General features: G+C 32.2%; 1 protein-coding gene across 8 annotated transcripts in view; it reads right to left on the bottom strand.

Annotated features, from left to right (window-relative positions):
- LOC129751260 (matrix metalloproteinase-14) overlaps positions 1–14,574 on the bottom strand; it is a 194,007-nt gene that overhangs the window by 134,558 nt on the left and 44,875 nt on the right. For all 8 annotated transcript variants that reach the window (XR_008738660.1, XR_008738659.1, XM_055746657.1 and 5 more), the window contains one exon: positions 5,144–5,437. Coding sequence is in view for 6 of the 8 variants with exons in the window: in XM_055746657.1 (XP_055602632.1) it covers positions 5,144–5,287 (144 nt within the window). In the remaining 2 variants the exon portion in view is untranslated. The remainder of the gene's footprint in view (positions 1–5,143; positions 5,438–14,574) is intronic.

Here is a 14,574-nt window from a genome sequence, read left to right as displayed (position 1 = left end):
AAGTTTTGTGGTTGAAAAACCGTTTTTTTCTACAATTTTTGGATTTATATTTACCAGCATCTAAAAGTTGTCACACAGTTTACACTTTCACTTTCCAACTGATTTTTTCTTATCTGATCATGACGAGTGTGTATTAGGTGGTGTCTATTACGTGTTGTTGGGTATGTGTTCCTGTATTTGTGTTTTTTTGTTGTGATTTAATTTTTCTTATGTTGCATATTGTTCTAAAAATGTTTCCGTAAGTGGAATGTATGTTTCCGGTGTCAAATTTTTTTTTAATTGATCGCGTTTTTTGTAGTTTTTATGTGGCAACTTTCCAGGATCAGCAACTTGCTTTCGTTGTCACATCTGTCGATGATTTCTACTTTGTCGATATCGAACAGATGATCCATGGCTGTTTCATGCTATAAAAGTGCTGTTTATTGGCGAAGTTGCTGAATGGCGTAGTTCTGTTTCGTGTAGCCTATGTCCCACAGACGTTGAGGTTCATTTGTCTGTGTCCTACGTTGTGAGATTCGCTGTTTTAATTTTTCTCGTTGTGCATCCAATATAAGAGGCCGTGCGATTTTCTCCTTCTGCGGTTCCTTCAGTTTTCCTTTGCAGTTAATTTTGTAGATGACATTCGTTTGTTCATCATGCGGAATGTCAGCAACTTCGCCAACAAACAGCACTTTTAGAGCATGAAACAGCCAGGATCAGCTGTTCGATATCGACAAAGCAGATATCATCGACAGATGTGACAACGAAAGCAAGTTGCTGATCCTGGAAAGTTGCCACATAAAAACTACAAAAAACGCGATCAATTAAAAAAAAAGACACCGAAAACATATATTCTACTTACGGAAATATTTTTAGAACCATATGCAACATAAAAAAACCAAATCACACCATAAAAACACAAATACAGGAACACATACTCAACAACACGTAATAGACACCACCTAATACACACTCGTTATGATCAGATAAGAAAAAATCAGTTGGAAAGTGAAAGTGTAAACTATGTGACAACTTTTAGATGCTGGTGAATATAAATCCAAAAATTTCAGGACAACACGGTTTTTCAACAGCAAAACTTCGTACACAGTAAGTTAACACACAACATTTATCCCAACAATACCCAAATTTATTTGAAAAATATTGTAACAGATATACAAGACAGCTTTATCTGATCAGCCGAATCAATCCAAAACAAAATGGCGACATTTTTTCGGTAAGCAATTTCATAATATTGAACTGATTTATAAAACTGTGTTAACATACAATAAAATTACAGTCCCTGATTATGATCCTAAAAGGATCGAAACGTTGGATCTTAAATAAATAGTCGTCTTTGCTATTTAAGTTGACTGATAGCCGGAAAATTTACCCCCAAAAGACCTCACTTCCGGTATGGTGCGTTCTGTCCACTAGTTTGGGGTTCTACCCCACTATGTGTTTTCTAGCTATATATGTTTTTTACAGAAATATCATCAAAATCGAGTTTTAAACAACATTTTTCTCTTTAATACGACGTTAATCAGATCCCTGAATCGTCGTAATCTTACAATTTGGTTCTTCATTATTGTTTGCGCTGAAAATGCATTTATGCTGATCTGGTATGTTCGGTACAGTTCCCCTATAGTATTAAATTGAAAATAAATTGCTAATTTTGAAATTTTATTCCTGTAATGAACATTATCAATGACAATGATTACCCATTACTTAAATGATGCTTAGTTTGATGAAAAGAGTTTGACTTGATATCGCCAATATGATGAAGTCGATTTGATATCAATTTTATAAATGGGGGGAATGCGCCAGCATCGCTGTTTCGAGAAAATCGTGTTTGACAGCTCCATTACCCTCAGTAATTTTTTTTTTTTAATTTCTTGAGAACAAGTGAACTATATTACTACCTTCCTTAATTTTCGAATGTATGGCAGGATTATTTGAACAGGATGCAAGGAAACGAATCGTTAACTATTTTCTTTCTGATTTCAAACCATCACCTGAAGATTGAACTTCCTTTAAAAATTCTATTCTTCGAAAATCTTTTTAAAAAAGTTCGAAGCTACGAATACAAATTGCCACACATTCCAATCCAGCCATCGTTAGTGCATAATTGTAATTCCTCCATCATCGGATCAAACCAGCAGTGCCACTATAAATTTTTCGCTAATTTGACGTGCAAAACCCCAATAAACCTCGGCGAAGTTTTCAATTTGTCACGAAGCAAGAATCGTATCGATTTGGAAAGAACTATTTTTTGCCTTTCTCCACCGACGATAGCAACCTCGTAAATTTCACGGCACGTTCCACTCGGATGTACATAAGTAGGTTTGTTGCAGCTGGTGACTATATAAAACTTTCTCAATGACTTCAGTGCTAAGTCCCTGTTTACATTTAGATTCATCCTTGATTCGGAAACCATAAGCATAAGGCATGTTCATTTAGCGAAAAAATGGAAAACTTTACAGCTACTTAATGAGAACCGTTTGTCCTCTGAATTAACTGGGCTTGCAAGACTTTTTCCGGTCAGGGAAAATCTGTTAAGCAAGAACTGGAAACGTCACTATACAATTTAAAACTTCATTGAACTTTCCAATGGAAACATAAACAACACGCTTTTTGTTGATGGCAGTATAAGCCAGGACTACAAGGGAGGGAATAAAACTTTCTTCCTCGGAATGTGGCGTTTTAAAATTATGAATGTACAATAAAACGGCACCGGTACACAGCAAAAAATTTCTAAAAGTATACGCAATCTAAATTACGAGTGATCTACTTTTTGACCAGTGTAATTCAAAACTGATGTAATTTTACACTCTTTTTGATCTATTTTTGAATCGTTGGTATAAATTTAATTTTGTATGATGTATGTTTACACGCCCTGATCTAAAAAATATATCTCAATATAAAATTACATCGAAAACCATGTAAAACACGACAGAACGATTGTTTTCCTTTTTTTCGCGGCATAAGTTGTTTTGTTTTTATCCGAGATGGTGGTTTATTGTGCGAAAAGAAAAAAAATTCGCTTCCGCTGTTAATTTTGTATTAAAACCGAACCAAATTCTTTCAGAATTGAATTAAAAAATGGTAGGTTACAGTTATAGACGAAATGAAAAAAATGGAACTTCAAATTCTCTTTCGATTGCAGGAATTGCAGTTTTATATCAAAAGCCGAATCAATGTTGAATGTTTCTAATGTTTAGGGGATTCCGATTACTATGCTGTTCCGGAAGGATTCAAGAATGCTGCCTGACGCTGATCGGCGAAACATCGCCCTGCTGGGGATCATCGGACGCAACCACAATTCCAGCTGCCAGTGATGGTGGGTGTTTTTTGAGTTTGCAGTGTATCGGAAATATATGTTAAATAAAATGACACATGTGGCGTATTTATTTATAAACAGCATCCAAAATCTGAGTATTTAAAAAAGATTTGTAATATTAACGGTAATATGTTTTGAAATTTACATCATTGTGTATTTTTACACGACGGTTTATGACATCCGTTTTCGTGCATTGTTTTCGATCTAAATTTACACGCCTCAAAAATTACATTGTTGAGAAAAATACACCGTGGTAGAATTTTATATCAAAATCGATGTTCCGTTTTCGTGCATCGTTTTCGATCTAAATTTACACGATTTTTTCTTGCTGTGTAGGAAGGAAGGTAGTTTGTCTGCTGCTGTTTGCATGCCTTACTTTATGAGTTGATCGGCCGAATAAATTTTATCTGCAACTGCAGATCAACAGCGAGCTGACGACGCCTCGTCATCCTCTCTTAATCTTTGGAGCCGGCAAACGATAAACATTTTCAAGTCCTCGTCTGTTCGGGCCTGGTCTGACTGAAGTTGAATGAACAATATTGGAACTCTTTTGCACCAAATTGACGCAGCAAATGTGTCTGGCACAAAAATGACGACAACGACTTGCCGCCAGAATTCAACTATGTACTGAAGCGTCATGAACAATCATCGTGTTTAACTACACGTACCGAATATCTACGGCTATAGAGCAAGCGGAACGATGGCTATTTATTCCGGCAACCTTGGCTAAAACCGTTTTGGCGACCTGGACGATTGAACGAACGATAACTACACCTGGCTCGACTAGGTCCCGAATCGCCTTTCTGCTTCATTCTATTTTAGATTTTGCGTGTGTTTCATACATTTTGTATATTGGAATAAGTTTCCAGATAAATTTTATGTAATGAACCCCCGTATTAGTTGCTAGACCTCAAAAATTTTCTATTGCTTTTATTTTAAGATGTTTGCTTTAACAATTTTTCCCCATGACACAAAAACGGTTACTCACTTATGGTTGATCAATCTGCTATTTAAATATTACTAACGATTGGCAATCAGTTACTTTATCTACACTCAGAAAAATACTATTATGAATGCCATAAGATTCTCTTATGAAGTGGCGCCATAAGAAAAATCATTGAAATTCATAAGATTATCTTATGACGCGAATGAATTCTGAAGATGAACACCTAATGTAATGGGGATTTGTTGCTTTTCATAAGAGGCTCTTATGGAAATAGGAAATCAGTTACTAATAAGAATAACTTGAGATATTTGATGCTGAAAAGATTCACTTTATTGTTAACCTAATTTGTTTAAAATTTAATCACTAATGGTCACCATTAGCAGCACATTAACACCCGGTTCAACCAAAGTTTTTTTGCCGCATCCAATTCTTCGACCTTGCGTTGTTTTTGCCGATCAGCATGCTGAAAAGTAAATAAAAAATATGTTTTAGTTTACTAATATATTAAACGTTCACAGCAAAAAGATCAAATCTAACTTACCATTCAGAAGATGACAATAACATTTAGCTATTGAGGAAAACTAATAACTATCAACTGGCGAGTGCTTCGTGTCGTTGGAGGACGAAAAACTGATGGAATGAATGAATGTGTTCATTATTTTTTCACAATGCCGTTTCTTCTAATTTTCATAAGATGTTCTTATGAAAAACGAAAGAATTTCATAAGATTCTTATGAACAATGAGTTTGCACCCCTAAAAGCGGTTCATAAGACGTATCTTATGAATATCGTAATAAGAATTTGCCTGAGTGTACGTTAATTTAAAAAAAAAACTTATAACGACTTATGTTCGCACTTATTTTTTTTTAAATAGAACTCACCTCTGCTTGTGATGTGGTTTGCACTGGGTTTGATAGAACGCTGCTGGTCCACGTTGTGACTGCCACAGCTAGCAGGAACAGATGCTGCAGGGTCAGCGAGTGCCATTTTTGCCAGTGTGATGGCAATATCCTATTTCGGTGCATTTTTTAGAGACGGTGCTAAAGGATGTTGCTGTTGTTGGGACTCAATTTTGACTTTGGAAAATGGGCTTTGTTGTTTTGGATTTATTGGAGAAAAGTGCTACAGGATCTTGGGACTGTTGTAAGGTTTTGGTCTACAGTGGCATGTGACATCTGAAATGAAAAAAAAGAAAAATTGTTAGTTAAACAGATAATATAAAATGGAACAATATTTTAGAACAATCAACACACCTAAAAATAAGAATGAAAATCGAACTTTCGCGTGATAAACAATCTAAGATAAAATAAAAAAAGTTGTCACTACCAACGTTCCAGATCAAAACTCAGTCGAGAACTATATCTGAAAACAAACTATTTTCTCTGCCTCGAGTTTTACTCTCAATTTCAAATAATTCTATCTGCTCAATCACGCCAAATTATTCGATCGCAAACAAAAATAATTCCATATATCACCGCACGAGAGCCACATTTGCCGGATGCTGGTCAGAACAAACATTGAACTTGATCATTACTGGGGGGCACCCAGAACACGCTCAGCTAATAGCCGGAAGTGGGAAAAACACTGATCATCAGCATGAAACTTTTATCGCTTTCTGGAGCAAAAATCACCTGGTGAATGCAGAACAAATGGTTGAGCAATGAACAAAAACGTGATTCCCTCAATGAAATTTGTTGCATTGTAATTTGAAGATGGATTATATGAACTCTTTTTATTTAGTTAAACTTTGAAACAAAAGATAAGCAAAAAAAGGACAGTAGGCTTTTACTATTCAAATAATTTTAGAGCTGAATTCAGTTAGGTATACGTGTTGAAGTTCCAAGATAGACTTAAATCAGTTTTGGACAAAAAATCTGAATCTAATTACTATAATTTTTTATGAAGTTTTTTATTGAGTCAAGCTGATGATATTTCTTGTTTACTTCGAACTTTATCATTGCGATAGGAGTGGGTCAAATAGGGCATTTTTGCGATACCAAATTTTGATAAAAATTGCCACATTTAAAAGGATACTATCTCTTATTAAAGCATTTTTCTCGAACAAAAATCCATCAGGCGTCTATAATTTTTTTTAGAAATGTGAACAAAAGTTCAATTAAAAAATTATATTTCAAGTGATTATTCATCAATTTAGGGTGCAAATAGCTATTTAAAAACAATAATAATAACAGTAACAGTAATGTTACATTTTTTTTAATAATTCAACGAACCACAGTGTACAGTAAAGTAACTCATATTATGGTATGGGAAGAATAAAACATGATACATTTTTTCGCTCCAAGCAAAAATTCATCGAGAATTTTTTTTTCCTAAAACTGCGCCAGTAGTGTCGAAAGCACAAATCAATTTTGAAGAAAAAAAAACATATTTAATGATTGTTCGGCAATTTTCTTAACTAAACACAAAACTGTATTCTTTTTTCAATTTAATTAACACAAAGTATCAACTTTTGTGGTGTCTGTGTTCAAAAAACAAATTTTGGACAATTTTGGCGCACTGTATTGGAATTATTTATCAAATTTTGGCTTTCACATCTAGTTTTGGAAATATGGCATTTGAAAGTTTTTAAATCATACGGTTTTGAAAAATATAAATTTTCGACAACTGTAGAACTAATCAATTTACATTTTAAACAAACACTGAATTTGAATCTACAGTAGTTATTCAATTTTATCACTGTTCGATTTTATGAATACTCTCCAAATTCACGCTCGATTTTTATCACGATTATGGTTTCGATTTTATCACGTTTTTCATCAATCATTCAGAAATCATTTCTAGAACCTTAATTTTCGTTCAAAAGCGTAGACCGTCTTCGTCCATGAATTTTTTTTATGTTTTATGTTATGGTTTATATGTAGCTGCTCAATAATATGAAAATGCCATTAAACTACTTACTTTAGCTGTATAGTGTTTAATTTTGTAATAATTAACATAAGTATTTTAACGTCACGCTAATGCTTGTGTTGATTGCACAGCCTTTAGTATTGTCTCAAAGGATAAATTTGGATGATCAAAATCAATTCTGCTAGTTTTGCCTCAAATATGTAAAAAGATAACTAAGATTTCTGTTTTTCTACATATGAAAAACAAAGGATTATCTGTCCATGAAGCAAGTTTCGAGAAACACACTTTAAAAGTCTAAGTTGAGCAAATTTAAAAACATTTCTTGAAAATGTAAACTTATTAGTTAATCAAAGGTATGAAGAATTTGAATTTTCGATGCATTTTTCTATGAACTCTTTTTTTTTTAAATCGAGATAACGAGGGTAAAATTTCCATAAAAACTTATTTATATGTAGACTTTCAGATTTATATTCTACATGGTTTTATTTCAAGAAAAAATCTTAAAATTTCTATAGAGTACAGTAATTTGAACGTTCCTTTGCGTTTAGTAATCTTTTATAATTACACCTTATGATCAAAATTTATTGATACAAAACGTTTCCACCACTGAAAACATTATGAATTATTGATTTCAGACAATAAAAATAGTTTTTTCCACTTTAATTTTTAGTTTCGCCAAATTCACGGTTTCACCATATTTACGGTAAAAATTTTTTAGACCGTGATAAAATCGAAAAACTACTGTATTTATTACCGTTCACTCAATCAGGCATTAGGAATTATCCTAGATATTCTTGTTTTGAAGGTACAATGCATAAAAAAAAATAACTTTATCAATGCCATAAATATGGTAAAACGACTATAATCGAAAAAAAAAATAAAATAAAATTCCACATTTAAAAAAATAATTAAAGAAATATACGTACTTTCCATTTTTAAACAGAAAAGAACCTTTAAATATTTTCTCTGAAGTGAAAACTACTCATATTCGGTGTTCGAGAAGAATGATGTGATTAAACCAATCGTGCGAGGTGATCTGTATTTTAGCGATGAATTGAACGATCGATGATTGGATAGGTCTAGTAGCAATCAATAACAAAACCCGACCGCTGCACACAGGAGTATTTCACCCAAAAATCTGGCCAAAACTTAAAATTTAAATTTCATTGGTTACTTTTATGTCAATGTTCATTTGATTCTTGAATAAATTAAGCACCATGTACCGGTCAGTTTTTTGACATCTGATTTGTTTATAAGCTGTTACAGCTGTCGAAACTTTAGTATTTTTATGAAATAGAATTTTTCTACAAATCGTTGAATCAGCGCGACTTGCTTAAGTGACTGAAAATAAAAATTTGAAATGGAAAACTTCAATGGAGGGATATTTAATAATTTTAAGTGTAATTGACAAAACTTGATGACTATAGCGACAATAAGCAGTGCTTTGAAAATTCTTCTATTAGTTTTTTGTTTTAAACGTTGATTTTTTTTACAAATTAGTGTTTTTGTTTATGTTCCCAGCAAGTCCCGGCAAAATGTTTGATATCATTTGAAAATTGATAACTTCAATAATCGTGTGCAAAAAAAAAACCCGCGCAAACTGGCGCATTCAAATGTTATTTAACTTTCAGAAACAAATAAAAAAAATCTAGATTTTTTTAAATTTTACAACTTTTCTAACCTGAATTATCTATTATGTCATATAAAAGTAAGCAAATTTCTAATAGAAAATTATGAAAAATTACGAAAACGGTAAAATATATATTAAATGATCTTAAAAACGTTTGATGAGTCGAAATAAACTTTTTTATTAATTTCAAAACTAAAAAATACTTTTGGCCAACTTTTCCTTCTACGTACTCCTGTGTGCGCTGTACGTTCAGTTGCGAAGTGCAATCAGAAACATTCATTGAAAATGAGTGATGAGTGATGAGTGGAACACTGATGAAGACATTTTCAGATTTGACTAAATTTCAAATTCTAATCTAATTCTATTCAAATGATTTATTTTTATTAGATTAATGTTTTTATATTTATTGAAGCAAACAAATGTATTAATTGAAGTTTTTCGGAATAATTGTTATTCGAATCAAAAATATTCTAGTATTTTGTTCGATAATCTTTAAAAAAAACTTGATCTAACAGAAAGATGGTTTTTTTTATGGTTGGATAGGAAAGGAAAGAGTCTTCTCTTAAGTCTGACCCTAAACTGAACTATGTCTGGTATTCTGGGGGCTCATCCTTCAAATGAATCTTGGGGTGTAAGAAACAAACTTTCATACGGTGGCGACTGAGAAAAATGATGTTTAGAGATAGCACTGGTTCGATCTTAGAAAAAAAAACTTTTTCCTAAAAAAAATCTCAGATCTTGAAATGTTCAAAAATGTCTCTTACATTTTTTAAATTTTCTTTATTATGTAAGTTTGAAAATAAAAATTTGTTGGGACTGTTAAGAGTACGATTTGTATATATAATTTTTTTTACCTACGGAATATTTTTACTTTTTGTCAAAAAAATACTTTTAGGGTAGAAGCACTAGTTATTGAACAGGTACCAGATATTGAACACTAGTAAAACACTAAACAATTGAAACAGTAACATACAGTAGAAAAACTAACTAAACATCGTTGTGCCACTGTTGAAGCATTTTCTACCTCTTTTCAAATTTTTATCAAGAATTTCAGACTCTATAAGCCACAATCCCCGAGACTAGAACATGTGTTCAAATTTTGGCTTGGTTTTTCGACTGTATGAAGAAAACAGCCTTATTTTGATTGAGAGAAAAAATGGATTAAAGCCTAGTAAAACTCTAAGATAGTAATATGAGTGTTTTCAACAAAGTCTTTCAAGACGATTTCTGGAAGAGTGACAGCCTTTTTTATCTCTATTTTATTAAAATTTCACAAATTGAAGTGTTCAATCATTGGATCACAGAAAACGCGTTTTAATCATTGAACGTTCAATCTTTACAATACTCGTTTCGTAAAGAAATGCATGTACCAATTGTTGAGCAAACATCGGTTGGTCTTTGGAAACAAAAACTAACTGTTTCTTGTTTGCTAGCTCAATCAAAATCGCCCCTGCAAAGCATTCTATCAAGCGAAATACCTCTAAGTATATACAATGATATCCAATGTCTACGTGTTCAATAATTAGAACATTGCCTGTTCAATATTAGATTTATTGTGTTCAAAAATTGGTCCGAAAGCAATTTTGAATAAAAAAGCTAAAATGAGGATTTTGAAACATATTTCTGCAAAAAAAATATATCGATGTGAAGCTGAGAAAAAAACTTAAGCTACACAGAAAAAAAATCTGAATCCTTAACGACACTGAAATTGAAAACCTTTATTATTACATGACATGGAACGCGATTTATTGATGTAAATTTACAAAATAAAAACTATTGAATCCTTAACAACACTGAATTCTAATGACACAAATATTACTTGACACGGAACGCGATTATTTGATTTAAATTTACATCACATATGATGTAAATAAAAAGAAGCATCACATACGACGGAATTTTCAGTGCGAATTAAATATTACACATCCTTATATTTTACATGTCTTTCAAATTTTACACGTCTGTTGAAGATTGCAGACGTGTAATATTCAACTCGCACTGAAAATTCCATCTTATGTGATGCTTCTTTTTCGTTACATCATATGTGATGAAATTTTACAATTTTTTTTGGTCACACGAAATTCTCAACACTGAATTGGAAATTTCTTAAAATTACACGACATGAAATATTACAATACACTGAACGTGATAATGTAATGTACAATTATAAACTGTGAAGAACAAGACCAGACAAATGTGACAAAAACTGTTAAGTCAAGTCGTGCGCCAAAATATTTTCCCCACGCGCGAGTAAGTTAATCGGTGTTGATGGTTGCCGGAGATATCCGAAAAGCAGGGATGCGGTTCTGGAAGCGGATCCACGGTGTTCAACATTGGATCCGGTACTTCGCGGAAAAAATAAAAGAAATAAAATATAATGTGTGTTAAAAAAATTTTGCCGCTTAATAAAATGAATCATATTCATTTATAGATGAGTTTTATTTTTATTAAGAGACGTGAAAATTCCAGTATTGAATCATATTAACAATAAATAAAACAAAACAAATTCCAATTTGAAAGTTTTTCTTCCAACATTCAGTGATTTTATAATTTACATCAATTTTATTTTACACGTTGCTAAATTCTACATCATTTTTTATTTTACACGTTGCAAAATTTTACTGGCGTGTAATTTCCAACTAGCACTGAATATTCCGTCATAAATTACATCACATATGATGTAAATAAAAAGAAGCATCATTTACATCATGTGATGTAATTTTACCGATTTTTTTGGTAGTGTGTACAGGCCAATATAGGCTTAAAGGCCTAATTTTTTTAATCCCAAAGATGGTGTTCAATATATAGTGTTCTTACCCTACTATTCTCAAAAAATGTTCTTTAGATTGAGGTTTTCAATCAACAACGAACTCAAAAGATGCGCAATTCACAAGAAAGTGTCAGCCTTGTCTCAGCCATCTTATGACATTTGAAATTCTTTAGATCTCATTCGAAAGATCGTAAACGAAACCTTCTTTGTATGTTTTTGAAAAAAAAAAGTTAAGTTTATATAACCCTTACTTAGCTTAAAGTTGGGACGTTTTCCAAAAACTGCGCTTAAAATTCAAACCCGATCATCTCAGGATGGGGTAGACCAAATTTCAAAATTCGAATTGCATTCGAATCCTTTTTTCATACTTATCAAAACACATTTGTTTTATTTTGTAAAAAAAATGCAATGTATTTAAAATAAATAATATAGCTACATAAGTTATCGTCAAAAAGTTTGGGATCAGCCGGCAGTATGGTGTAATGGCTAAAAGTTTGGAATCAGTCTTCTAAAACATGCATTTTTATTTCACGCGTATCTCTGTTATCAAACAAAGTTTTGTTTATCAGGTGAGCTGATTTGGAAGCTGATGTGTTGAACTTGCTTTATGGATATTTGTTGAAATATTTTTGAAGACTGTCTGCATTGGCTAAAGTTAAAAAAAAAAAACATGCAAGATGACGATAGCCCAGTTGTTTAATAAGTTATTGAAGATCGGTTGGACTTTTTTGAAAGCTTATGACCTGCACTCCACCCCACTCTGAGATTATCAGGTTTGAATTTGAAGTGCAGTTTTTGGAATGTGTTCGAAATTTAAGATAATTTAAGTAATATAAACTTAACATATACTTTTTGTCTTAAACATTCAAAGAAGGTTTTGCTCACAATCTTTCGAAAGAGTCTAATGAATTTCAATATGTCATCAGATGGCTAAGACATGGCTGACCGAATGTTTTATGTTTTTGAAGAGGTAATCCCAAACTTTTGGTCGGCAGTGTACATGCATAAATTACGTGCTCAGTAAAAGAAATTACAAATTTAAAACGCATAACGTACTTGTTTGATTTCCCATACATGCTATGTTAAGGGATCTTAAATCTTTTTATTCATCACATTAATGACCAATTGTTTGAAATTACAATGGGCATAAAGTCCGTTTAATGGTCTTCCAATTTTCAACTTCCTTGCCCTCATCTTCAAATATTGCTAATATTTTTTTCATCTTTCATCATAGTTTTAAATTTGATTTTTTACAAGGAACTTGGGTTCTGAAGAAGTTTGGGGCTTTTCAACATTTGCTTTTTGAAATCATCTCGAAATTCGACCGTACCTTACCAAACGATTCAAATTTTAATGGTATTTTTCCAAACTTCAAACTCAAACTTAACAACTAACTTTGCTTTGATCAGTGCTCATGGGAAAACTTTTCATAAATGGGACTATACATTTGACTTTTGTAATATAAATAAAATTAGACAAATCACCAAGTTGAAATTATTTTGATACTCAATGGATTTGATGATATTTTTACGATTTCAAATCTTGAAATATGATGAAATTTTTCAAAATTGATATTAATTTTCGACTAGATGATTTTTATTTTGAAGTTTTAAAGGTTAACGACTCAATCAGTTATATTCTTGAAAATCAAAACGAATGATTTTTACTACTGTCCAGACGTTTCGGCTATTTTTTGTAGCCTTCTTCAGTGGAGAATAATTGTCAGGTTCGTTTTTCGTCTAGAGACTATTTTTGTTGGTAATTTTTGGCTGAATTTACTGTAGTGGAATGCTTCATCAAACACACTGCGGCGCTTCACCATTCGACAGAACTATGCGGCAGCGCTTTGTTTATTTTTATCCAGTACTTGAACTTGAAGACGATTTTCATGAAAACTGATTCACGAGCACGAATACGTTAAAGAATTGTAAACATTTTCCAACGATTTATCAAGTAACGGGTAAAACGAAGTTTACCAGGTCAGCTAGTTCACTGTAATTTTAAATTGTTGTCTATTTTATTTTACACAAATGAACTGAAAATTTCTTGCATTTAATTCAGTTGACAAAATTGAAACGCCAGAGCAAAGCGTACGAATGGTTTTATTTTGTTTGAGGTGTTTGAACGTGGGAAAAAATGCGCTTTCGGGGGGCAACTACTTTATCTCTAAATCAGATGTATTTAATGATCCAACTTGAAGGAAGATAGTTCGATTCTCGATGCTTGTACGAGTTCTGCCAGCTGTCGCCCGGTGGTAACGACGGCTCCTCTTTGATTTCGACCCCAGGAGCGCCAGCATCAATTACGATTTGAGGTTGTGGAATTATGATCAAATTGAGATAATTAGAATGTTTGAAGTTTCCATTTTTATTTGTTAAATAAAATAATTAAACGATACATGTGTTGCATTCATTTTCACCAAAAAAAATGAATTAGTTTTGAAAAAACAAAAATCCAAAAATCGAAGAAAATCAATTCAGTAATTCAATTTTGCAGTACTGTAATATTAAACCAGCCTGTTAAATAATTTGTCCACATAAAAATAAATGACATGTGATTTTTTTGTGACCTGTGAAATTACGGTAAATGTCCTGCTCCTTTTTGTTACAGGATATTTGCTGTAATTTTACAGAAAATAATATCTGCTGCGTTGTTCATCGCAAAAAGTTACTTATATTTAAAATTAAATCAAATATTGAAATAAAAAAAATAAACAGCGAAAAACCATGAAGAAAGTTACTTATGATTTCTAATTTCTGCGAGTAGATATTCGGAATAATTTCGTAAAAAAAAATTAACATTTTTCTTTTACATTATCATTTTATTGTTTTGAGTGATTTCGTAGTTGGTGAGGCCTTCCAAAGCCCCTCAAAATTGAGACTGGTTCCCAAAGCTCGCTTGAAAACTTTCCTGGGTTGAAACCAGTAATAGACCAAATATTAAAATCGAAATATCGAACAAATTTTTTTTAAAGCGCAGGTAATGTGATATGTAAAAGTTTTTCGAATTCTTGGATGTTGTAAAATCAATTTTTTTTCTAGCTA

The sequence above is a fragment of the Uranotaenia lowii genome, chromosome 3 (genome assembly GCF_029784155.1).
Source record: "Uranotaenia lowii strain MFRU-FL chromosome 3, ASM2978415v1, whole genome shotgun sequence".
In the NCBI taxonomy this organism is placed as follows: domain Eukaryota; kingdom Metazoa; phylum Arthropoda; class Insecta; order Diptera; family Culicidae; genus Uranotaenia; species Uranotaenia lowii.
This window is presented reverse-complemented; position numbering and strand designations above follow the sequence as displayed.